Source organism: Rana temporaria, chromosome 9 (assembly GCF_905171775.1).
Source record: "Rana temporaria chromosome 9, aRanTem1.1, whole genome shotgun sequence".
Taxonomy (NCBI): domain Eukaryota; kingdom Metazoa; phylum Chordata; class Amphibia; order Anura; family Ranidae; genus Rana; species Rana temporaria.
In genome coordinates this window covers 16913525-16940283 of record NC_053497.1, presented here as the reverse complement: position 1 = coordinate 16940283, position 26759 = coordinate 16913525, and the positions used below count along the sequence as shown (strand labels likewise).

At 44.8% G+C, this 26759-nt stretch overlaps 1 protein-coding gene across 2 annotated transcripts in view; it reads left to right on the top strand.

The window, feature by feature from the left end:
* The window catches only part of PLXNB3 (plexin B3), a 208346-nt gene that overhangs the window by 136413 nt on the left and 45174 nt on the right, over positions 1–26759 (top strand). For both annotated transcript variants that reach the window (XM_040322874.1, XM_040322872.1), the window contains exons 10-18: positions 369–497; positions 7615–7737; positions 11822–11915; positions 14314–14483; positions 16388–16533; positions 21460–21565; positions 21757–21887; positions 21977–22153; positions 24849–25011. In XM_040322874.1, coding sequence (XP_040178808.1) covers positions 369–497; positions 7615–7737; positions 11822–11915; positions 14314–14483; positions 16388–16533; positions 21460–21565; positions 21757–21887; positions 21977–22153; positions 24849–25011 — 1239 coding nt within the window. The remainder of the gene's footprint in view (positions 1–368; positions 498–7614; positions 7738–11821; positions 11916–14313; positions 14484–16387; positions 16534–21459; positions 21566–21756; positions 21888–21976; positions 22154–24848; positions 25012–26759) is intronic.

Genomic DNA, 26759 nt, shown 5'->3' with positions numbered 1-26759 from the left:
CCTTGACTTTCTAAGAGCCCCCGAACCCCCCCCCCCCCCCCCATGGTGCTTTTTTCCATGTACGGTTATATGCACAGTCCTGGATAATATCCATGGGATTAAAGTAAAGAAAAGGAAATATAAGTGATGGGACCCAGGATTCAAGAGACAGAAAAGGAATTGGTCATATTTGCTTGCATATATGAAAATAATGTTTTTCAAAGTTTACTACTGCATAAATTTCTGAAAGGTCAAAGTCCCCCCGTCTAAGTCCTCCAATACAATTTATTACTTCCTGTAAAACAAAAGTATTTATATCCGTTGTTGCAGTAGCCTCCTACTCATATGTAATTAATTGAAGTCTGGTAAATGTTTCATGTCTCCTACAGGTTGAAGATCAAGCGCAGTCGGGTCCAGACTTTTGCCCGAGAATAGAGAGAGTCAGGGGGTCTCGTCTGATTCCTGTTGGCATGGAAAGGGAATTGGACCTTATTGGACGTAATCTCAATCTTCTCAATGTGAGTTGGCTTTCTTCTGATCGGGAAGGCAAACTTGTCTAGAAAAAATACAGGCATCTCTACAGCTCCTGGTCTACAGTCATAGATGGCTCCTGGCCTGTAGCCCCAGTTTCTGGTCATAGACGGCTTCCAGGCTGTGGTCCTGATTTCTGGTCATAGACGGCTTCCTGTCTCTCGTTGTGGTCTCTGGTCATAGACAGCTCCTGGTCTCTGGTCATAGACGGCTCCTGGTCTCTGGTCATAGACGGCTCCTGGTCACTGGTCATAGACGGCTCCTGGTCTCTGGTCATAGACGGCTCCTGGTCTCTGGTCATAGACGGCTCCTGGTCTCTGGTCATAGACGGCTCCTGGTCTCTGGTCATAGACGGCTCCTGGTCTCTGGTCATAGACGGCTCCTGGTCTCTGGTCATAGACGGCTCCTGGTCTCTGGTCATAGACGGCTCCTGGTCTCTGGTCATAGACGGCTCCTGGTCTCTGGTCATAGACGGCTCCTGGTCTCTGGCCATAGACGGCTCCTGGTCTCTGGCCATAGACGGCTCCTGGTCTCTGGCCATAGACGGCTCCTGGTCTCTGGCCATAGACGGCTCCTGGTCTCTGGCCATAGACGGCTCCTGGTCTCTGGCCATAGACGGCTCCTGGTCTCTGGCCATAGACGGCTCCTGGTCTCTGGCCATAGACGGCTCCTGGTCTCTGGCCATAGACGGCTCCTGGTCTCTGGCCATAGACGGCTCCTGGTCTCTGGCCATAGACGGCTCCTGGTCTCTGGCCAGGTGAACCTATACAAGTTGGGCATATAAATGAGTCATTAAGAGTAAATAAAAATCCCTCTGCCGGGGTTCAAAGTATCTGTAAAGTCCTGGCCAGGATTAACATTTCCTCATTGCAATATAAATAGAGTAGTAGAGCAAAAGCACCAATTAAAGAAGAATAGCCATCAGCGACCGAGTCCCTCTAGAAAGAATTTTTAGAAGGGTTTCCTTGAAACAAGGAAGGATTGTGGGACTTTAATTGAAGCTTGATGGATAGGGATAAGGTATTTCAAATAACTCTGTAGGCTTGGTCAAACCTCAGTCATTCAAACCATACTGACAATAATTTTACTAACAAGTATTTATTTATACAAAAATGGAAAAATATACAAAAGATAATGAATGTTTGGTACATATTAAAAACAGTCAGACTATAGTTTGTATAGTATGTTACACATGCAAGATGCTGCAGGTGATCTTCATCACAGCCCACATTAAATGGGGGTTCAACTAGTTTCGCCCGAGAGGGCTTCGTCAGGAACCCGTGGAGGGTGATAGTCTACGTAAATGAAAAGTATGTCAATAGGATATTAACAGACATCAGAACCAATTTTATACTGTGTACCAGTACAATTCATCTAAGAAAGAAAAAAAGAAAATAAGAACACAAAACTCAGAAAATAAAGGCAAAGAACAAAAAACAAGCCCGTTAGTTAGAAGGCTAAGGTTACAGTGTTCTGGGCACAGTATATATCATTGACCAAAAAAGAGATATGAACATATAAATATGTCAAAATACATGTTAATAAGTACCATTACAAATATGTTAATTTAAATAAGATGAGAGAATGGATTAGATGCATGTAAAAGCTGTGGACTGTGAAACAGTCCTTACCTTGCACAAACGGGGTAGATGGTTGGGGGCGTGAGCCGTGGCGAGATCAAATCCCAGGTGTAGACCCGCTAAGGGAGGGAAGAGTCTCAGCACAGCATATGCTTGGCTGTCGCACATAGAGCAGACCACATGGGAGGGGCTGACCTAGAGAAACAGAGAGGAGACGGAGGCAGGCAAGAACTAAAAAGAAAAATAAAAAACGAAAGAATGAAAAAGTGAGAAAGGAAAAAATGTGTATATGTATAATGTATATGAAATAATTTAATGTATATATATAATATTGGAGCGCATCATATAGGTAAAAGACGCTCAAATGAAAAAGAAGGAATAATTATTAGGTGATCAAGTTACCTTATTAATGTTGATTGAAAAAATTCATAGCCATAGGTCAGATGGACACAGTAATTGGATAGTTTCAGAGGAAAATCCACAATTAGATAGTATGCTGACCAGTCAGGGTTAATTCCAGTAATGCTACATAGCATAAAAAGGAATAGATTACACATTCATGCTTCAGAAGATATAAATATATATATCTGCAGGTGCATATATATAATAAGAATTTTTTTTTTTTTTAATATTAAATAAATGAGACTATGACCTATATTAATCCTATCATCAAAGTACAAGCAGTGGCATCAGACTACAAACATCACAGGGATGCAGAGTATGTATATATTAACAGGTTTAAAGAGTTTCCAATTTATATGGAGTATGTCCCTGTGTGCGTGTGCTAAAAAGAATTACTAAACAGAGCACAGTACCTGGTTAGTATTGCAGCCGAGTCTGCCAGTGATGTAGCGATTTCAATCACTTTTGGCCAGATAAATTGTAACAACTGTAATGAATTAAATAGAGTAAAGGGATATCACTGATAGAAATAGATATAAGGTGACTGAAGCAGTTCAGTAAAGCACCAAATGAATCTAAGTATCAAGATAATGATGATAGTAATGAAGGAAGAGTGCCTACCTCAAACCTAGCTGTGTCCCAGATACGCATCCAAGTGATCTCTCCAGCAAAGCCCACGCTAATGGGACAGCTGCAGAGAACACTTAAGTACCGCTCACAATCAGGTCCCAACAAGTGGAACCTGTATGTGAGGCGGTATCTGTTACGTCAGTGGGCGGGGAAAGCGGATGGCCATCACAGGGATTCCCCCTGTGTTAGCCGTCAGTCCCACAGCTGATGGGGAGGCGGCACGTCACAGACAGGAGGAGCGCTGGCGTCAGGTATGACGTCCAGCGCTTATCCACTAGATGCCAATCCGAGGCGGACCTACACTCACACCCGAGCCTCCGCTCGGATTCGGCAATGCTAATAGCATCACCGGTGCAGGCCCCCTACCGCCCACTGTGGTCAGCCTGCAATGCGAGCCGCTATATAGGTGAACATCGCAGCAAGCCCAATTAATGTATGCCGCAGTGGAGCGGATGTTAGATGGGATCACCGTGTGTGTGTCAAAGCTGCACAGAAAGAATAAATGGATAAGCAAGAGGGGTAACTGGTGAAGGAAAGTAATAAAAAAAAAAAATTAAATAAATAAATAAATAAAAATAATCAGGTAAATAAAAATTAAGAATAAACAAGGGGAAATATAGTAAAAATAAAATAAAATAAAATAAAAATAAAGAATGATAAATAATAGATTGAAATAATAGTAAGGTTAAATCAAAATAGAAGAAAAAAGAATAAGAAAAACTGAGACAGAAATAATAAGGATAAAGAAAAGAGAAGAAAAAGGAGAAAAACGACGCAAGCATTGCAATTGGGCAGCCTAAGGACTAGAACCGAATTCACAGCCCACAGCACTCATACATCAGTACTTTATCTAAGGAAAGAAAGCATAGATACAAAATCATTGCAACAATGTATATAATACAGTGATTCCAATTGTGTGCATACAATGCTACATCATTGCTGTAGTGTGCATCCATAGTTTCAGTATGCATTCTATTCTTTAAAAACAGTTGTGTACAAAGTGATGGAGCCCCGTCTGGGGTGATCACCTATAACAATTGGAAAAACACCAATTAGATGTTATTATGTTCCATCACTAGTTGAACACATAAAGTGTTCTAGAGGCCAAAATATATTGATCTTGATATTGGACCTCTTTTCACGATGAACGAGCAAGGTGACACTAGTTCGATGTTATGACATTACATCACTAATTTGACACAAGAGATGTTCCAGGGGGCAGAGTAGTGGTATAAAGCCCTTCGAATGGAGGGCTTATCAAATGACATATGAACCAAGGCCAAAATATCAAATTAAATGCAGTATAAAAGAAAAATAGACATAGAACCTAAACCCATGGCAACAGATGGATTACAAAAATGGTTTATAACTAATATTTTCGTTTAGGCCAGGGTGCTGGGTGGCCCGTAGCGTGTAAATCCACCGTGCTTCAGTCTGCAGGAGACGTTTGTCGGCATCGCCCCCTCGTTCATTTAGAGGAATATGCGCTAAGGCATAGAAACCGAGCATAGCAGGGTTATGGTTGTGAAACAAACCTATATGGCGGCTGATGGGGGTTTCCATCAGTTTTTTGTTAACTGCTCGAACATGGTCTCGCATTCTACAGAAGAAATTCCGTTTTGTTTTTCCTACATAGTAGGCCCCACAGTTACACTTCATTAGGTAAATTATACCGATAGTTTGACATGTTGCACGAAATTTGGGCGATAAGGTTTCACCATTAGGGAGAGAGATGCTTTGCCCTTTCAAAATGTAACGGCAGAAGTTGCATTTACCACAAGGGAATGTACCCGTTTGGGTGGGCTTTGGCACCATCTGCACTGCATAGTGACTGGAGACCGCTTTGTCTCTGATAGACGGAGATCGTTTAAAGGTGATCTCAGGAGTCAAATTGACAATTTTTTTGATTTTATCATCAGAGGTAAGGAGGTGCCAAAATTGACTATAGATATTGCGTATCAGGCCATGTTGGCGGTTAAATCGAGTGATCACTCGGGTGGTATTAGCTTTAGGATCAGCTTTAGGTTTGTAAATAAGGGCATTTCTTTCTAAAGTGCTAGCTTTATTGAAAGCTCGACGTAGGCAGGTCTTACTGTATCCCCTCTCTTTCAAGCGAGCATATAGCTGGCCTGCTTCTCTTCTATAGTCTTCCTCATGGGAACAGTTACGCCTCAGTCTTAGGTATTGGCTGTAGGGTATACTGTTGATAAGTGATTGGGGGTGCGAACTGGTGGCATGTAGCAGACTGTTGCCTGCCGTCGGTTTCCTATACAGAGTGGAGCACAGGAGACCTTTGCCATCTATGTAGAGTTCTACATCTAAGAAGGTAATAGATGTCTGACTGAAATTGTACGTAAATTTCAAATTGTAGTTGTTGATCTGTAGTCCCTCCAAGAACAGTACCAAGTCCTCCTTTGATCCCGCCCAAACCATAAACACATCGTCGATGTAGCGATGCCAGGTTAGCACGCTGGTCGACAAGGTGTCCCTGGATTCCTCACTAAAGAGGTCACGTTCCCACCCCCCCAGGTACAGGTTGGCGTAGGAGGGGGCACAGCCCGCCCCCATAGCCACTCCCTGCACCTGGAGGTAGTGGGAACGTTTGAACAGAAAAATATTATTTGTCAAAATAAAATCGAGCATTTCGATAATAAAGTTGTTGTACTTTGATGTATTCTTGTCACGCTCATTAAGAAAGCTTCTAACCACCTGAGTGCCTAGCCCGTGAGGGATAGAATTATACAATGCCTCAATATCTATTGCAACCAACCATGCGTTGGGTGAAATAGTGAGGCCGTCAACGATCTTCAGTAGTTCGATGGTGTCTTTGACATGGGAGAATAGACTCTGAACGTGAGGGTACAGGTATTCGTCAATTATCCGACTAATATTTTCGGTTAGGGAGCCACATTCAGAGACAATCGGACGGCCTGGTGGAGGTAAGACTCCTTTATGTATTTTAGGTAAGGCATGGAACGTCGGTGTTGTTGGGTTTTCAATATTAAGAAATTGTAAGGTGGTATCATCTATTATACCCTGCCGTCGTGCACGATTCAGAATTTGGTGATAGTGTTGAACACTTTGTGTAATCATGGATGCCGGAACCGGCCTATACCAGTCTCTATTCCTAAGGATTTTCTGGCACATGTCTTCATAACAAGCTCTATCCATGACGACAATGTTACCACCCTTATCAGAGGGTTTGATGATCAAGTCATCGTTATTACGAGTCGTATTGAGGGCTATTCTCAAATTTTTACTTAAGTTGGGCGTTGCTCCTCATTGCACCTAAATCTTAAAGTTTTGGTTTTGGTAGAGTTCCACTTTAGCTTATATTCATTACAAAGACTGAGGTTGAAGATTTCTATTTGTCCCTGTTTTCCCACAGAAATAAAACCACAAAACTTTAATGAAATCCCACGTCCTTATTCCAGTGAAATATGTTTAAATTACTGGTAATCACATGTAGCATTGCTGGAGTTCTTATTACAGGCAGGATATCATGCTGAGTGGCATGTGATTTGTGTTAGAGCGGCTGGAAAAGTCATTGGGCATTAGATGTTTTCTCTCTTCTCTGCACACAGCTTATTCAGTAAGAGATTTATATACACCAAAGGGCAGGAAAAGTGCAATAACCAAAAACAAGCAATCAAATCTCCCCCTATGGAGCATACTTTTTTTTTTATATACACCAAAAGGCCATATTTCAGGTAGAAGTTGACAATAATGAGAAAATTATGTGAGCAGTGTAAAATGCAGGTGAGCTTCAGTTGTATGTTTTTTTCCAATATTTGGCCAACATTTTTTTTTATAGAGATTATATATATATATATAGTAGGTGAGGTTGAAAAAAGACACAAATCCAACCTATAAATATAATATATATATTATATTCGGGCGCTGCCGACAGTGACATGTCACATTAAAATTGAGAAGCGGGGGAAAGGGTGTTCTGCGTTAAAGTGAGAAGTGGGGGGTGCTGACTTCTTACCTCTTCTCCCATGCAGCCAGCGAGTGATGACTTCTCACCAAGCGGGGGCCTCTAGTAATTTGGGGGGCCCTCCGCAGCTTTGCGGGGGCCCTAAGCGGCTTGCATAGTGAGCCTATAGGGCGGATCGGCCCTGATCCAACCTACAGCCATCCAGATGTTGCAGGACTACATCTCCCATAATATTCTGTCAGCTGGCAAGGGAGTATGGGAGATATAGTCCTGCAACATCTGGAGGGCCGCAGGTTAGACATCCCTGCCTTAGAGTAAGACTATAAGCCCGATTACATTTGCTCTGACAGGGAGAGAATACAAGTAAATAAAGAAAATCAATCACTGAAAGCTAATATTTTAAGGCCTATTTAGAGTGGAGATTCCGATCATTACAAATGCCCTTTTAGTGACTGTTTCTCATTAAATAAGCTTGTGCTGTTTGGATTTTTTTTTGCTTGTGTAGCCATGTTTTCTATACCCTATAACTAGCATTTCTGTGAAATATTCTAGGGTGGGGTTCTGGAGTACAGTTGCATCATAGAGGTGGAGGGTTCCCCCATCACTCTGCGAGCACAAGTGGAGAAAATGTCAGAGGAAGAGGACCTGTATTCAGTGCACTGTGATACATACAAGGTTAGTAAACATCTGTGCCGTGCAGGGAGATTCTAAAGTCTATGTAAAGTGTATTTCTAGAAGCTGATTTTCAAATTAATTTTTCAGTTGTGGATACCCTTAACACCCCTGTGGTGAAACGCCCCCCCATTATGTCATTGTCATATGTCACCATTAAAATATTTTTTAGGTCTCAGGGAACCCCTGCTAAAATAAATTAATCAAATGCCCCTTGTGTTGATGGTCAGTGGGAAGAATGCCCCCGTTATAGCGGTGGTCAGGATGCAGGGCCGATCCTAGGCAGGGTGCACGGGGTGCTCCGCACCCAGGCGCCGCAGAGGTGGGGGTGCGCGAAGCTCCAAAGTGCTTCCCTCCCTCCTCCTTGTCTGTGCGAGTGCCACCCAACAAGTAACCAAAGATGCCACATATGCCCCGCCCCCTGTAATGTGCTTCTGCTCCCAGAGTGCCCAAGCTACAAGGATCTATTGGACAAGTACTGGTCTATGGGGACACCTGATGTGGGGGGCTCTGATGGGGGACACCTGCTGGGGGGACACCTGCTGGGGGGCACCTGCTGGGGGGGGCTCTGATGGGGGACACCTGCTGGGGGGGACTCTGATGGGGGACAGTAATGAAGACTTCTTAGGGGAGCATCTCTGTGTTTGAGTCGTAGACATAGAAACATTTGTAAAGGGGAGGAGTTAGTAAGATGACCACGCCCATGTGTGGATGCCAGAAATATTTCTGCACCCAGGCGCCTCTGACCCTAGGATCGGCCCTGTCAGGTTGCCACTTTCACAGAGAGTTAAAAAGACCATTGGTATTATGCTGCTTCTCTATCAAGTAGTGTTAACCAGCCACAGCTGAAGACACACTTAGAAACTGCTGGAGGGCCCCAAGGGTTCCATAAAACCCTGTCTCACATTGTTTACTGCATAGTATCTTTATCTATGACACATTTGGTGTGTCTATCCATTGTTTGCACTTTATACAAGGAAAAAACAGCTCCAGTTGTCTTATCTTGAATTGGCTTGATGTGTGTAGCCTGGCTCATTGCTGTGCATAATATACAATACCAAAGCCCATTTCTATCATATATAGTTTTTGTCTATCTTTTCTTCCCTGGTTACCACCCCTCACTCACATCTCCAGGACTTCTTTCCTTTGTGTGGAACTCCCTTCAACATGCTTTTAGAGATTCACAGCCGTGTTGGTCTTCAGATACACCCTTCAGACATAAACAACCCTCATGATCCTCGGATATACCTTTTAGACATTCACTATTCTTGTTGTCTTCAAATACACCCTTCAGATGATTTCAGATATTCACCTCCCTCATGTTCAGATACACCCGTAGGATACCTTCAAACATATAGCGCACTTATGGTCTTTAGATACTCGCCACCCTCATTGTCTTCAGATATACCTTTAGACCAGGCGTGTCAAACTCAATTTCATCGTGGGCCGCATCAGCATTATTATTGCCTTCAAAATGGCCGGTTGTATCTGTAAGATTAGATGTCCAGGGCATCCCCTCCCCTTACATTAGATGTCAAGAGCCACCCCACCAACAGAAGTCGAGTCCCCCACTCTCCCTTACATCACAGTGCACCCCTTTCCTTATGCTGCTGTTGGGAAGAAGCTGGATGCAGTGCTTGAAAGCAGAATGTAAGGGTCTGGAGGAGGACTAGAGGAGGGCTGGAGCTCTCCTGCAGCTGCAGGAGAGGTGTAGGGTCACATAAAATGGCCTAGAGGGCCGGATTCGGCCTGCAGGCCTTGTGTTTGACACCTGTGCTTTTAGACATTCACCACCCTCATGGTCTTCAAATGCACCCATCAGATCCTTTTTAGATATTCACCACCCTCATGTTCTTCAGGTGTACCTTTTCAGGTAATTTCAGACATTCACCACTCTCATGGTCTTCAGACATTCACCACCCTCACGGTCTTCAGATATAATCTTCAGACGTTCACCACTATCATGGTCTTCAACTACACTCTTCAGATACCTTCAGACATTCACCACCCTCATGATCATAGGCGTGCGCAAGGGGTGTGCCAGGTGTGCCTGGGCACACCCTAAACCCGGGGTTGGCAACCTGTCAATGGTGGGCAGGTAACAGGTAAACCGCAATCCTTCCATGCTGACCCTCAGAACATGAACAGGAGAGTTGGCGGGATGGAATTTAGTGGAACGGATCTGTATTTTCCTCCTGCAGCAGCTGAAAGTAGGATTCTCCTCCTCTTCTTTTTGTCAACATTCAGCTGCCACAGGAGGAAAATTTAGGGGATCAGTACTAATATATGACACCCCTCCATTCCCTGTTCCTCTGTCTTCTGTTGGCCAGGTCCCCCCATGTGCTCCCTTGCTCCCCCTTCCTCCCATTGTTTCAGGATGGAGAGCGGGGAAGAGGTCGGTAAATATGTCAAATGCATGCGTGTTGGTGCTTTGGGGTGCACACCCTAATGCAATGGGCTGCGCACACCTATGCTCATGATCTTCAGATAAACCCTTAATATACTTTCATCCGCTTACCCCTCTCATGGTCTTCAGTACACCCTTCCGATACTTTCAGACATTTACCACTCATTGTCTTCAGATACCTTCAGACATACACCACCCTCATGGTCTTCAGATATACCTTTCAGATACTTTCAGATATTCAACACCATCATGTTCTTCAGATGTACCTTTCAGATCATTTTCAGACATTCATCACCATCATGGTCTTCAGATAGACCCGTGATATATCAGACATTTTCCCCCTCTCATGGTCTTCGGGGGAAAATTCCTTCCTTCACCACCCTCATTGTCTACAGATGTACCTTTCCGATATCTTCAGATACTCGCCACCCTCATGTTCTACAGAAAGGAATATGCTTTCACTCATCCCATCTCTTTTTACCTACACTACTAATTTCTCACTAATTTCATTGCTAAACTGTTGAAGCTGAACTATGAGCAAAATCGGATTTTCAAAGTAAAGTTACCTCCAATGAAGCATGCCCCATCTTTATAACATATTTGCATCTCGGGCATATAATATATCAGATTTGATAAGCTCAGAGGGCCAGATTGACAAAAGAGATACGACGGCGTATCTCTGTTTCTAACTATGCGGCTGATTCATAGAATCATTTACGCATAGCTAGTCCTAAGATCCGACAGGTGTAATGGACTTACACTGCCGGATCTTAGGATGCAGTACCGCGGCCGCCGCTGGGGGCATTTCTCGTCGTAATCCAGCGTCGGGTATGCAAATTAGCACTTACGGAGATCCACAAAGCTTTTTCCCTTCGTGAAGTCGCCGCAAGTGTTAGTTTGCCGTCGCAAACATAGGGCTACTTTTACAAAGTGTAAAGTTAGTACACCATGTAAAAGTATACCTGTCTTTCCCGCGTTGCTGTCAATTTTTTTTTTTATTTTTTTTTTTATTTTTTTTTTTCCCGCCGCATCTCTTTTTTACCCGTCGCGATTCACGAAACCTTGGCGCAACGTAACTTCGCGCAAAGCACGTCGGGAAAATAGCGTCGGGAGCATGCGCAGTACGTCCGGCGCGGGAGCGCGCCTAATTTAAATGGGACTCACCCCATTTGAATTAGCCCGCCTTGCGCCGGACTGATTTAGGATACACCGCCGCAAATTTCCAGGTAAGTGCTTTGTGGATCGGGCACTAACTTGTGTAATTTGCGGCGGTGTAACTTAAATCAGAAAAGTTACGTTGCGCCCGCTGGTTGTGAATCTGGCCCAAAGTTTCTTTAAACATATGGAAAGTGCATATTGCCCACCATTTTGCGCCTCCTATGTCCTTATGTCCACACATCATAAGGCCAGCAGTGAAGATTCAACTATTAAGGTCCCCTTTACACTATCCATGGTGAATCAAGGCAGCCAGTTCACCAAGAATGGGCTGCCAACCCATGGCAATTTAGGAAAAACCAGACCTGCCCCCTTGTGTGGTGGGCAGAACTACCAGCCCTGCTGACGTCTACGGGTACGTGATCTGAGACCGCAAAGCTCTTGTGATGCTTAAACAATTACAAATCGTTTTGTCTCAATGCTTTGATCAGTACTTTATGCTTTGATGCTTTGTCTCTCTTACAGTACGAGTACCCTCTGCATGTGTTTGAACATCCAGTTACTGTGTATGTGAAGAAGGGGGATGTATACCGAGTAGACAACAAGGACGATATAAGTGGTAACTCATCTATCTATGTCTTTGTAATGCAATGCGTCACCTTTATATATGTTGTCATTTTTTTTACAGCCATGGTGAATGGGTGGGAGCTGAAGGCAAATCATGATTTTGGGACTGTGAACAAGGCAGCTCTAAAATCCCAAGTTTGACCACTAGGTAGCGCTATGATTATAGATATATGCTGAGTAAGGATGAGCTCCAGCGTGTTCGCATAGTTACACGTGCAGAGCCCGCCAGGAAGTCTGCACGGCGCTGCGCTAATCACAAACAGGGAGACATTTCCCGATCTCTGCAGCCGAGCATCGGGAAAATGTCTCCCTGGCTGTGATTAGCGCAGCGCCGTGCAGACTTCCTGGCGTGCTCTGCACGTGTACTATGCGAACATGCTGGAGCTCATCCTTAATGCTGAGTTGGTGATAGTAGTTCAGTATATCGGGAGTTATTGAACCCATCAGTTCTGTAGACAATCACAGTTTGAAGAAAAAGCTTCTGCACATGCTCCGAAACGTGTCCCACCCCTTCCTTGACGTCACATCTGGTGCGCATGTACCGCGCTGGTCCCGGAAGTGCCGGTGGCCATCTTGACCCTGCATTCCAACTTTCCTGCAGCTTCTGGTCAGCTTGGCGAGTACGGAGAGAGCAGTGACGGGGATCCTTGCTGTCAAAAAATCACCTAGAAAGATGGGGAAAAAAGTTCTACATCTACATCAGGGATCTTCAAACTACGGCCCTCCAGCTGTTGCGGAACTATAAGTCCCATGAGGCATTGTAAAACTTTGACATTCACAGACTTGACTAGGCATGATGGGAACTGTAATTCCTGAACAAATGGAGGGCCATAGTTTGAGGACCCATGATCTACATTGTCTCCTAGGGATCAGACCGCGTTAATAAAAATTGATTTAAATGGGACGACTTCTTTAAGGCAGGGGTCTCCAAACTTTCTAAGCAAAGGGCCAGTTTACTGTCCTCCAGGCTTTAGGGGGGTCGGCCTGTGCCCAGTGAAAGTAGGAAATGCCTCGGCATCAGTGCCCCATCATTGGTTTTAATGAGAGAAATAGTGACCCACACACTTTTTTGCCCTGAAAATCAGGGCAAAATCGTGGGTGCGCGATATACGCCGATACCCGCTTTCCCGCGCCGAGTTTGAATACTGCGCCGGCATATACCGAGCGCAGTACACTCGTGTACAGTCGGGCAGGCTCGGCTCCTCTCGCGCTCACGTCCTGGACGTACAGGACGTGAGCGCGAGAGTAGCCGAGCCTGCCCGACTATACACGAGTGTACTGTGCTCGGTATATGCCGGCGCAGTATTCAAACTCGGCGCGGGGAGGATGCCGCAAAAGGACGCCGGAACCGACGAAGAGGACACCCGAAGCCGCAGACGGACGCCGGACCCGACGAGGCCGCTGATGGACGCCGCGCAAGACACCAAAACTGTAAGTACTAAAATCTTTTTTTACAGGAATGTCGGGTCCACTTTAGGGGTGCGCGCTATACGCCGGAGCGCGCAATACCCCGATAAATACGGTACTTCATTGATGCTGTCAGTAGTAGTAGATGGAATGGTGCCCCATCATTTTTGTCAGTCAATTGAATATTGCTCCAAGGGCCAGATAAAGGCAAGCAAAGGGCCACATTCGGCCCTCGGGCCGCAGTTTGGAGACCACTGCTTTAAGTAGGGTTGTCCAGATACCGATACCAGTATCGGTATCGGGACCGATACCGAGTATTTGCGGGAGTACTCGTGCAAATACCCCCGATACCTAAATAGAATACTTCCCCCCCCCTCCCCCCCCCCCGCCGCCCCTGCCGCATCGTGCCACCGCATCGAGGGACATGGCTAGAGGGACATTGCTGCATATGTGAGGGACATTGCTGCATATGTGAGGGACATTGCTGCATATGTGAGGGACATTGCTGCATATGTGAGGGACATGGCTGCATATGTAAGGGACATGGCTAGAGGGACATTGCTGCATATGTGAGGGACATGGCTAGAGGGACATTGCTGCATATGTGAGGGACATGGCTAGAGGGACATTGCTGCATATGTGAGGGACATGGCTAGAGGGAAATGGCTGCATATGTGGGGGACATGGCTGCATATGGGGGGGACATGGCTGCATTTGAGGACACATTTAAAAAAAGTATCGGTATTCGGTATCGGCGACTACTTGAAAAAAAGTATCGGTACTTGTACTCGGTCCTAAAAAAGTGGTATCGGGACAACCCTAGCTTTAAGGTAACGGAGACCCAGCGGGTGCCTCTTGTATGCTGCAACAATTTAAGTTTCCATTCATTGACGTGGAAGATGATATTTTGTGAAACATATTGATCTCGCTTGCTCCTCTGTGTTCCTTCCTCATGCCACCCACCTTGCCGTCATCTCTAACAGTGACATTGTATAGCTGCTCGGTTGGACAGTCAGACTGCAGTCGTTGCCAGGCCTTGGCCCCCGATTATATGTGCCTGTGGTGTGGTCAGGAAGAAGAGGCCTCATGTGTGCATAAAGAACGGTGTGAACAGTCCACCATCAATGTTTGTCCCATGCCGCATATCTACTCAGTAAGTATTGATAGGCAATGACGGATTTACGAATGTATGTTTAAAGAGACCCTGTCATAGTTCGTTTTCTTTCATGAATTAAAAAAATAAAATAACCGTAAAGTTAGCCCAATTTCAGTAGATCCATACGTGGATCTCAATCACGGTGACACTCAATCTTAAATGGTCCCCTACGTGACTGAACCAGGGCTGTCTTAATGCATGGGCAACCCTGGGCACTGCCCAGGGGCCCCTGGTGCAAGGGGGCCTCATGAAAATTGCTCAATACAACATACTTGCCAACTGTCCCAGATTGGCCAAGACACTCATGCTTTTTACTAAGCTGTCATAGAATGTCCGTGTCCTAGGCAGCATCCCGTAACCTGTATTGTGCCTTCATGATCCCCCCCCCTGTGGTGTGCCATTCCGCTTTCCCCCTTCTTTGTGTTCATAAGTCTTTGATTTATGGCACTTTTTAAAATCGATTTTTTTAGGGCTGTGGAAATTAAAGATAAATGTCTTGATTAATCGTTAATTTTTTTGATCGATCAAAATTCTTTTGATTGGTACTAGTGGTGCAACGGATCGTAAATGATCCGTGATCCGAAGGGGTCACCATATGCGGATCGGCACACCACGTGATCCGCGGAGCTCCGCTGCTGCCTCAGCCATAGGAAAGGCCGCGGCTTCGGCCTAGCTCCCGGAGCGGCGGCCATCTTGGTCCACCTGGCGGCAGCCTAGGTGAGCCTAGAGCGGCGCGCTGACGTCTTTACCCGGACTCAACTGCTCATGTTCGGCCAGCTACTCTGGTAAGACTGAGCAAGCTCTGATCTTCCTATACAGTGGGGGGAGATGTGGACCATATTACAGTGGGGAGATGTCTGTGGATATTACAGTGGGGGAGATGACTGTGGATATTACAGTGGGGGAGATGTCTGTGGATATTACAGTGGGGGGATGTCTGTGGATATTACAGTGGGGGGAGATGACTGTGGATATTAGTGGGGGAGATGTCTGTGGATATGACAGTGGGGGGAGATGTGGACCATATTACAGTGGGGGAGATGTGGACCATATTACAGTGGGGAGATGTCTGTGGATATTACAGTGGGGAGATGTCTGTGGATATGACAGTGGGGGAGATGTCTGTGGATATTAGTGGGGGAGATGTCTGTGGATATTACAGTGGGGAGATGTCTGTGGATATTAGTGGGGGAGATGTCTGTGGATATTACAGTGGGGGGATGTCTGTGGATATTACAGTGGGGGGAGATGACTGTGGATATTAGTGGGGGAGATGTCTGTGGATATGACAGTGGGGGGAGATGTGGACCATATTACAGTGGGGGAGATGTGGACCATATTACAGTGGGGAGATGTCTGTGGATATTACAGTGGGGAGATGTCTGTGGATATGACAGTGGGGGAGATGTCTGTGGATATTAGTGGGGGAGATGTCTGTGGATATTACAGTGGGGAGATGTCTGTGGATATTAGTGGGGGAGATGTCTGTGGATATTACAGTGGGGGAGATGTCTGTGGATATTAATACGTCCTTTCGGTGTATTGGGAGCAATGCACACTGGGAGATTTCCACGGACGGCGCATGCGCCGTTCGTGAAAAACGTCAATCACGTCGGGTCACAAGTTATTAACATAAAACACGCCCCCCTGTTCCAAATTTGAATTAAGCGGCCTTACGCCGGCTTTTTTACGCTACGCCGCCGCAACTTACGGAGCAAGTGCTTTGAGAATACAGCACTTGCCCTTCTAAGTTGCGGAGGCGTAACGTAAATCGGATACGTTACGCCCGCACAAAGATACGCGGATCTACGTGAATCTACCCCTATGTGTTTAGACAGCAGGGGGGAGTAGGATGGTTTACTTCCTAATGGTTGGTCATGTTTTATTTGCCTCTCTCATAGTTTTCCCCATCCACTGGGATTATTGATGGAGGAGCGATCATAACGATTAATGGCCAGAACATGGGCCAAAAAGCCGAGGACGTATCCGTGACGGTTTGTGACCAGCCGTGCACAGTTTTGCCTGAGTTGTATGTTGTCTCTAACAGGTAGGTATATACGGTTCTTACTCCGTAACATTATCCCTTTATTGTTTTATTGCATGAGCATCGGTAAGAAGTTTTGATGATTTTCTATAGCTCCCTTTAAATACAACGTGCTGTTCTGCAGCCACCGCTTTCACGCTGCTGTCAGGCCTTTAAGGGGTGTAATTTTAGTGTCTAGTCGCCTTATAAAAGTTCCAGTAGCTGACTTTTATCAAACAGAATGCTTCCTGAAATAGATGTGTTTATGTCTCTACATGTTGCCGGATGCCGTTTCGCTTGTAATGGGTTTACTGCTTTGGAGCGTTGCCCGTGCTCCTGCATGCTGTAGTACACCAGTGCCCCCTGCTGGGAGGTAGTGGTAGTGCACTAGTATAAATAAAGCTGCTTACATGTTTAACCCTTTAGTGCAGCCTCTCAGTTGTTCTTTAAGTTGGCTTTAATTGCTGGGGGGGACGGCATGACTTCTATATCATGTGACCAATTTGATATGCTCTGACAGCGGTCACATGATTTTCAAACCCATCCCGCTGGCTCTTGATCAGAAGTCTTGGCCGCACGCTCTTCACACGCAACCCTCTGCCTTAACATTTTGTCATGTTTCAACCAAAAACGTAAATGTATTTTATTGGGATTTTATGTGATAGACCAGGGGTCTCCATACTTTTCAAGCAAAGGGCCAGTTTACTGTCTTTGAGACTTCAGGGGGGCCGGATTCTGACCAATGGGGGTAGAAAATTCCCCAGGGCCGAGCATCAGTGAGAATAAACATGGCCCAAGTGTTGGTGGGCAGTAGGAGGAGGAATAGTGCTCCATCATTGCTATAAGTGGAAGAAACAGAGCCCCATTGTTGGTGTCATTGCGAGGAATAGTGCCTCATATTTTTGGGAGCAATACTGCCCCAAGGGCCGAATAAAGGCTAGCAAAGGGCCACATCTGGCCCTCGGGCCACAGTTTGGAGACCCCTGTGATAGACCAACACAAAGTGGCACATAATTGTGAAGTGGAAGGAAAATGATAAATGGCTTTCAACATTATTTACAAATATGTGAGAAGTGTGACATACATTTGTATGGCGCCCCCCGAAGTCAATACTTTGTAGAACCGCCTTTCACTGCAATTACAGCTGCAAGTGTTTTTGGGGATGTCTCTACCAGCTTTGCACATCTAGGGAGGGACATTTTTGCCCATTTTTCTTTGCAAAATATCTCAAGCTCTGTCAGATTGGATGGAGAGCATCTGTGATCAGCAATTTTCAAGTCTTGCCACAGATTCTCAATTGGATATAGGTCTGGACTGGGCCATTGTAACACATGAATATGTTTTGATCTAAACCATTCCATTGTAGCTCTGGCTGTATGTTTAGGGTTGTTGTCCTGTGAAAGGTGAACCTACACCCCAGTCAAGTCTTTTGCAGACTCTTACAGGTTTTCTTCTAAGATTGTCCTGTATTTGGCTCCATCCATCTTCCCATAAACTCTGATCAGCTTCCCTGTCCCTGCTGAAGAAAAGCATCCCCACAACATGATGCTGTCACCACCATGCTTCACAATGGGGATTGTGTTCAGGGTGATGTGCAGTGTTAGTTTTTTGCCACACATAACGTTTTGCTTTTAGACCAGAGCACCTTCTTCCACATGTTTGCTGTGTCCCCCACATAGCTTATCACAAACTGCAACCATGACCTCTTATGGCTTTCATTCAACAATGGCTTTTTTTCCTGTCACTCTTCCATAAAGGGCAGATTTGTGGAGAGCACGACTAATAGTTGTCCTGTGGACAGATTCTCCCACCTGAGCTGTGGATCTCTGCAGCTCCTCCAGAGTTACCATGGGCCTCTTGGCTGCTTCTCTGATGAATGCTCTCCTTGCCTGGCCTGTCAGTTTAGGTGGACGGCCATTTCTTGGTAGGTTTGCAGTTGTGCCATACTCTTCATTTTTAGATGATGAATTGAACAGAGCTCCATGAGATGTTCAAAGCTTGGGGGATTTTTTTTTATAACCTAACCCTACTTTAATATTCTCCACAACTTTATCCCTGACCTGTCTGTGTGTTCCTTGGCCTTTATGATGCTGTTTGTTCACTAAGGTTCTCTAACGAACCTATGAGGGCTTCACAGAACAGCTGTATGTATACTGAGATTAAATTACACACAGGTGTGCACGCAACACTTTTCAGATATTTATTTGTAAAGAACTTTAAAAACCATTTATCATTTTCCTTCCACTATGTACCACTTTGTGTTGGTCTATCACATACAATCCCAATAAAATACATTTATGTTTTTTGTTGCAACATGACAAAATGTGGAAACTTTCAAGGGGTATGAATACTTTTCCAAGGCACTGTATGTGCAGCAGCCAGGTGTTGAAGCCCACCTTTCTTGCTGCCACATACATCCATTACACGGTCAGTAAGAGGTTAGAGAAGCCATTCTCAACCTTGTTACCCCAGGGGAACCCTTGAAATAAAATGTTCAGCTCTAGGGGAACCCCTGATAAAAATGTATTTATTGGGAGTAGGAAAAACACCTCTTATATTGGTGGCTAGTGGGAAGAATGGTGATCGGAATGCCACATTGCGATACAAATCATCGGTTTCATGCTTCTGGCTCAGCCAAGTGACGCTGGTCCCAAAGCTACGTAGGCACCATCAAATGAGAGGTCAGTCGACTACAGCTCAAGGAACCCATAGAAACCTCTGGAGTTTCAAGGAACCCTGGTTGAGAATGGTTGGGTTAGTTACCCCATCAGCACAGGTCAACTATAAACCGGTTATTATTGATTTTTCTGGCCTGTGTTTTACAAAGCCGCCTCATGTATTCTTTATACAAGCCAACAGAACTTCAAGGGGGTTCCCATTCATCAGGGTTTTAATCATCTGTATTGAAGCCAATTAGCTTTATATTTATCTTTATATGCCAAAAGGACAAACCAAGGAGTATCGGGAGCTTCATTATGTCCCACTTCTTTTATAGGAAGCCAATAACCTTTAAATTCTCTGTATAAGTCAGAGACAAACCATTAGGTATCAGGGGTTTCAAGGGCCCCCCTTCATCAGGGCTTCAATGCCTTGTATAGAAGCTAATCAGCTTTTTTTCCCCATAAAAACCAATGAGAATCAAAGGCTTCAAGGGGTACCCCTTCATCAGGACTTTAATAACTGGTCTAAGGCTAAAAAACGTTTTATTCTTCATATAAGCCAATAGGAAAAGCCAACAAGTAATGGGCTTCAAGGTTCACCCTGCTTCAGGGCTTTAACAACTTGTATAGAGGCCGATTACTTTTTCATATAAGCCATAAATGAAAAAAGGGGAAAGCAACTGCGCTATGTGAAATGAATAAAACTGGATTAATAAGTGGCAATTATTATGTTAAACAAAACATAAAAAAGACATAGGAAAAAATATAACTGCGCTAAACCAGAAAACAGTGTTCCTCTCAAAGAAGAGAACTGGGTGGGGCATTAAAGCCCAAAATTATATATTGATACCTAAAGTGAATTGAGTGAAAATACACAGTGATAGATGAATAAACGAGACGAAGTGACCTATCACGAAACGCGTCGGGCGGAGCGAGCGGCGTGCTGACGCCATCCCCTCTCATCGTATCTCTACACGAGCGTTCTATTTGCCTGTCAGCGTCCGGCCGGCGCTGCATGGCTGAATGCCCTTGATTATCATCACAAATGTGAGTTTTTTACCTTTTGTATTTGTACCAATAAAGCATCCCTGGTTTTACGCTATGGAAGCAATTCTCTCTTTTCTATGATCGGTACCATTGAGTGCATATGTGGAGTTCCGCTGTATCTGGAAGCTACTAATATACAGGTCCATTGAGTGTATATGTGGAGTTCCGCTGTGTCTGGAAGCTACCAATAAACAGGTCCTCTGTTTGGATTAATATGCTGGGCTTGGTCCATTGGAACCTTAAAATCTGGTAAGCAGATTTTTTTATCGGTGGTGGATTCACATAAGGCTCCCTGGGACCTCGAGCAATTATCAATTGGATTGTGCACGGGTGTTCAAATCTGACACTTCTATGGACTATTTTTCACTCCTTTGGGATATATTTTTGCAAATATAAACTTTGGTTTTGATTTCTTCTCTTTTTTCTTTTTTCAATATTGATTCAATTTACCTACTACACTCCTCCAGCATTGGTCGGAGAGGTTATTGATTCACATACAAGTGTTTTCACCTATTGGGTCTCCAGGGTGTTGGAGCCCAACTCATGACTGCACATTAACGTTTATTCATGTATCACTGTGTATTTTCACTCAATTCACTTTAGGTATCAATATATAATTTTGGGCTTTTATGCCCCATCCAGTTCTCTTCTTTGAGAGGAACACTGTTTTCTGGTTTAGCGCAGTTATATTTTTTCCTATATAAGCCATAAAGACAAGCCAGCAGGTATCAGGGTCTGCAAAGGGCCCCCCTTCATCAGTGCTTTCAGAACTTGTATAGAGGCCAATGACCTTCTTTTTCCATAAAACCCAAGAAGACAAGGCAATGAGTACCGGGGGCGTCAAAGGCTCCCCCTTCACCAGGGCTTCAATGATTTGTTTATGTGCCAGGCTCAATAAGGGTACAAAAGTTCATTAAGCCTAGGTTCACACTGCTGCGAATTCAAAATCGCGGTAAAATGCGCGATTTTACCGCGATTTTGGCCGCAATTTAATGTAAATCGCGGCCCGAAATCGCAAAAAGTAGTACAGGAACTACTTTTTGAAATCGCAGATGCGGCGTCGCACTGATTAGGACAGTGCCATTGCCGACAATTGCCGCCGATTTGAGATGCGATTTGACATGTCAAATCGCATCTCAAATCGTTCCAAATCGTACCCAGTGTGAACCAGGGCTAATACAAATATGGCTTGTGCCTAAATTTGCTAATATTGTTTTTGCTGATATCCTGTCCCCTTTTTTAGAATTGTCTGCCATCTATCAGCCAGTGAAGGTGTGGAGTATGGCCATGTGAAAGTCTCTGTAAACGGCCGTGAACCCGGAATATCCACCCAGCTTTTCTATTACCAGGTGAGTCAATCAACTGCTCTTACAATATTGAAGTGACTATCAGGGCTGAAATTGGGCTTTAAGCTTATAAAATGAGTACTTTAGCAATATGATAATAAAAGGTGGGGGACAAGGGATTACAAGCTCTGCTGGGGCATTGATTGGTCTCTGAGCTGTGCAATATGTGAAATCTTATTGTGTGATCTTTACAGGACCCCCAGCTTTATTCTCTGACTCCGGTGAAAGGCCCAATGGCTGGAGGAACCAAAATAACCATCTCTGGAACCAAGCTGTCAACTGGAGATCAGATCACAGTGACTTTGGGAGGCTTGCCTTGTGAAGTGTGAGTAGTAGTAACATTTGTATGTATGTTAATGTGGTCACACCACGAAAGTCCTTTGTACTGATGAAGGTTTGTCCTCTTTCTTATAGATCTGGGAATGTGACAGACGATCAGATATGTTGCATTACTAGCTCTAGTTCTGTCCAGGAGGAGGCGCCAGTCCTCGTGTCCTATGGTGAGGTAAAAAGAGGTCTGGAGGGAACATTGTACAACTACACGGAAAATCCCACCATCTCCACTGCTTGTCCATTCAAAGCTTTCCATGGGTAAATAAGTGGAGAAGAAAATATATTTCTGATTGTTTTATTGAGCAGGATAAAGCTGAATGTTCTCCTCTATACCGCCACCTGCAGTTGATTATACTTGCCTGCAGGTTACTTTTTTGCTACTCTGTTTAGCTGCAGGACCAAGGGAAGAATACTTATGGTTCCAGAAGTAGGGTACATTCAACTGGACTTGTTCTGCAATGTTCAAGGCCTTTTATAATTTGTCCAAGCCACTTCTTCAGTTCTAATGAGTGATCCAACACCTTGATCCAATCACACCTCCCATCCTAGACTAATAGCTAGATTCAAATAGGCCGCCGCATCTTTGCGGCGGCGTAGCATATCGTATTTACACTACGCTGCCGTAAGTTAGCTAGGCAAGTACTGTATTCACAAAGTACTTGCCTGCTAAGTTACGGCGGCGTAGCGTGAATAGGCCGGCGTAAGCGCGCCGCATTCAAATGAGGATGTGGGGGGCTTGTTTTATGTAGAATAACTGTGACCCGACGTGATTGACGTTTTTTACGAACGGCGCATGCGCCGTCCGTGTACATATCCCAGTGTGTGCATTGCGGCAAAGTACGCGGCAAGGACGTATTGGTTTCGACGTGGACGTAAATTTCGTCCAGCCCTATTCACGGACGACTTACGCAAACGACGTAAAATTTTCAAATTTTGACGCGGGAACGACCAACATACTTAACATTGACTAGGCCAGCCATTTGATGGTATGACTTTACGCCTGAAAATGCCTTACGTAAACGGCGTATCTTTACTGCGACAGGCGCACGTACGTTTGTGAATAGGCGTATCTAGTGATTTACATATTCTACGCCGAGCGCAATGCAAGCGCCACCTAGCGGAAAGCCTAAATATTGCACCCTAAGATACGACGGCGCAAGCCGTCGTATCTTAGCTAGGTTTAAGTGTATCTCTGTTTGAGAATACACTTAAACTTAGGACGGCGCAGATTCCGAGTTAGGTCGGCGTATCTACTGATGTGAATCTAGCTATTAGACAGTAACCATGATGATTCCGTAATGATATGTGTTGGTGTTACCTATGTGGACATAAAAGCCGGGTTAACTTTTTACTTATTAAAACTGAAGAAGTGGCTTGGAGAAGTTACATAACATCTTAAAAAGTGGAACATAACCAACTACTACTAGCTATACCATGACCTGAATAAATGAAAACCTTCACAGAGAAGACCTGTGTTAGCCCCAAGTCCCAACCTAGGGCCAGATCCACATAGATCGGCACCGTCGCAGCGTATCTAAGATACGCTACGCCGCCGTAACTTACTTGGCTTTGTTTCAAATCCACAACGAATTTGCGCCGTAAGTTAGGCGGCGTAGTGTATCTCTGGAGGCGGAATTCAAATCGGCGATTAGGGTGCGTGATTCATTTAAATGAAGCGCGTCCCCGCGCCGAATGAACTGCGCATGCTCCGTTTCGACATTTCCCGCCGTACATTACGCGAAATGACGTCGCAAAGACGTCATTTTTTAAACTTAGACGTGACTTACGTCCATCCCGATTCACTGACGACTTACGCAAAAAAAACGAGCTCCACCCAGCGGACGCCGAAGTATTGCATCTACGATCTGAAGGCGTACGAAGCCATATGCCTGTCGGATCAAGCCCAGATGCCGTCTTATCGTGGTTTGAGGATTCAAACTAAAGATACGACCCGGGAAATTTGAAAGTACGCCGGCGTATCAGTAGATACGCCGGCGTACTCTCACTGTGGATCTGCCCCTAGTGCTTAAGCTGGCCAAACACTACTAAAGTTTCCATCAATTCATGCTAGCTCTGTGGAAATTTGAGCAGTGTATTACTCTACTGGCACTGCCCTGTTCAAGAAAAGTTGATTAAGCCGGCCATAGACCGTTCTAATCTCGACCGGTTCAGAAAGAACCAGCCAAGATTCAAACCATGTATGGGTATACGTAGTGTACCCAAGTTGATCAATTGGTACAACCAGTCTGCCTGATTTTACAGGTGCCGGGAGAAGGCAATGGCTCGGCAGGAGGGATTTCCCTGTCAGCACTGACTGTGTTGATGGGGGAATCAAGCAAATTCTGCATTAGTTGCAGGAAAGAAATTCACTTCAGTCTATGGCTTGCCTTAGTCGATCAACTTTTGTTGAAGGAGCTTGTTGGAAAATTGTTGGCTGAGTAATGCCTTCATCCAATCAGATGCAGGTACTGTTCAGGTATCCTGACAGTCATGGGTTTTGTCTGCCAGAAAACAAAGTCTAGTGGGATTACTTCTTTTGCTTGGATTGAGATATCTGTTAAATTTCTATAACCTGCCCAAAAAAAAAGAAAATTGAGAATTTGCTACTAGCAAACAGAGGCGGCTCTAGGCTTTGTGAGGCCTTAGGCAAAACTTGACATGGGGCCCCACTCACACTTATGATGGGGAAAAATAATTCAAGGAAAAGAGCCTCTTCCCCACAACCCTGGCCAGTGGTTGTGGGGGTCTGCGTGCAGGGGGCTTATCGGAATCTGGAAGCCCCCTTTAACAAGGCGGCCCCCAGACCCTGCTCTTTAATAACTAAGGGGCGGGGGCCACTCGGTGATGTCACCTGGTGAACCTGCCCCCTTGTGATGTCATTGACTGGGGGCATGCTGTGTCAAATGTGTGTCTGTAATGTGTTTCTTAATTGTTTTCTGTTATATATACACAGTGGTGGACGGCGTATTTCTGTTACTGGTTCGAACCTAGATGTAGTCCAGGCTCCCCATATGACTGCTGTGATCAAGTCTCCTCCAGAAGAGCTTCAGAATGGAGATGGGAATCGCAGAAGAAAGAAGAGAAGAAGGGAACTGGTGCGCAGTATCGTGCGAGAGGTGAGCGAGATGTTCTGCACTATAACTCCTAGCTAAAAAAGGTTTAAAGAGACAGTCACTTTGCCCATAAAAAATGTACGACAAAAGATTTTTTGTAGCAATGGACTTATTTGGGCATATAGAGACTGGCACAACATTGCTCCATAAAATCATTGGGCCAGATTCTCAAAGGACTTACGACGGCGTATCTCCACGTATGCCGTCGTAAGTCCGAATGCGAGCCGTCGTATCTATGCGCCTGATTCTTAGAATCAGTTACGCATAGATTTGGCCAACATACGAGCGGCGTAAGTCTCCTACGCCGTCGTATCTTGGGTTCATATTTACGCTGGCCGCAAAGGGCGCTTCCGTAGACTTACGCGTTGAATATGTAAATTAGGTAGATACGCCGATTGACGAACGTACTTACGCCCGCTTCGCCGTTTACGTTAGGCTTACGTCCGGCGTAAAGTTACCCCTGCAATATGAGGCGCAGCCAATGCAAAGTATGGACGTCGGCAAGCGTATCTTTTTACGTTGTTTACGTCAGTCGTACGTGAATGGGGCTGTGCGTCACAGGCATTGGGCCTGGCGTATCTTAGGGCGTAAATTCGACGTGATACTGAGCATGCGCGCGCATGCGCCGTTCGTTAGGCGCGTCATTTACGTGGGGTCACGGCTCATTTGAATGCACCACGCCCACCTCTTCCAAATTTGAATTATGCGGGCTTACACCGGCCCATTTACGCTACGCCGCCGCAACTTACGGAGCAAGTGCTTTGTGAATACTGCACTTGCCTGTCTAAGTTGCGGAGGCGTAGCGTAAATAGGATACGCTACGCCCGCATAAAGATACCCTCTCCTACGTGAATCTGGCCCAAACTGTTTATTTTACATATCAAATATACAGTAAAACCTTGGTTTGCGAGCATAATTTGTTCCAGGAGCATGCTTGTAATCCAAAGCACTTTTATATCAAAGAAAATGTAATCATAAGAAATAATGGAAACTCAAATGATTTGTTCCACAACCATTTATTCATAGATCTTTCAGTTTATTGTCCATATAAAAAGATTATAGCAATGTGATTGTTGTGTAACCATAAAATGTCCATCCACACATGGAAGCCTCCACAAGGGGATTAGAAGCAAAAATCCAGCAGGAGCCACAGAGTATAAAAGAGAAGAGAGGAGCCTCTAAGTGTAGCAATATGTTTCTTAATGTTGTACCTTCATTAAATGTAACCATATTGCTACACTTGGAGGCTCCTCTCTTCTCTTTCATACTCAGTTGTGACATGACGCTACTCTTATATCAAGACATCGCTTGTATATCAAGTAAATATGTATTAAAAAATGTAGCTTGTCTTGCAAAACGCTCTCAAACCTAGAATTTACTGTATATAGCATTACATTTAATGTTTTCAGAGTAGGGTTCACATATCTTTTTTTCATTTCAACATCCACATGACAGTTTAACACGTTTCGAATATTTAACATCTTCATCAGGAGCACTTGTAAATAGTTTCCATATAACAGAACCCAATATCATAAAATCACAGTTTGATGGGAAATACCGGAGGGACCTGTTTGTTGTATACTTTTGGTTGTTGATTTCTTGGATTACAATAAATGGTTAAACATTTGAATTTGCTGATATAGTTTTGGATGATTTGATTTATCCTGAGAATTTAAATAGATAGATAGTACTGTATCTGTGGCATCTCGAATTGGTGGTGAGAAATTTCATAGGATGATTTGTCAGCTCTC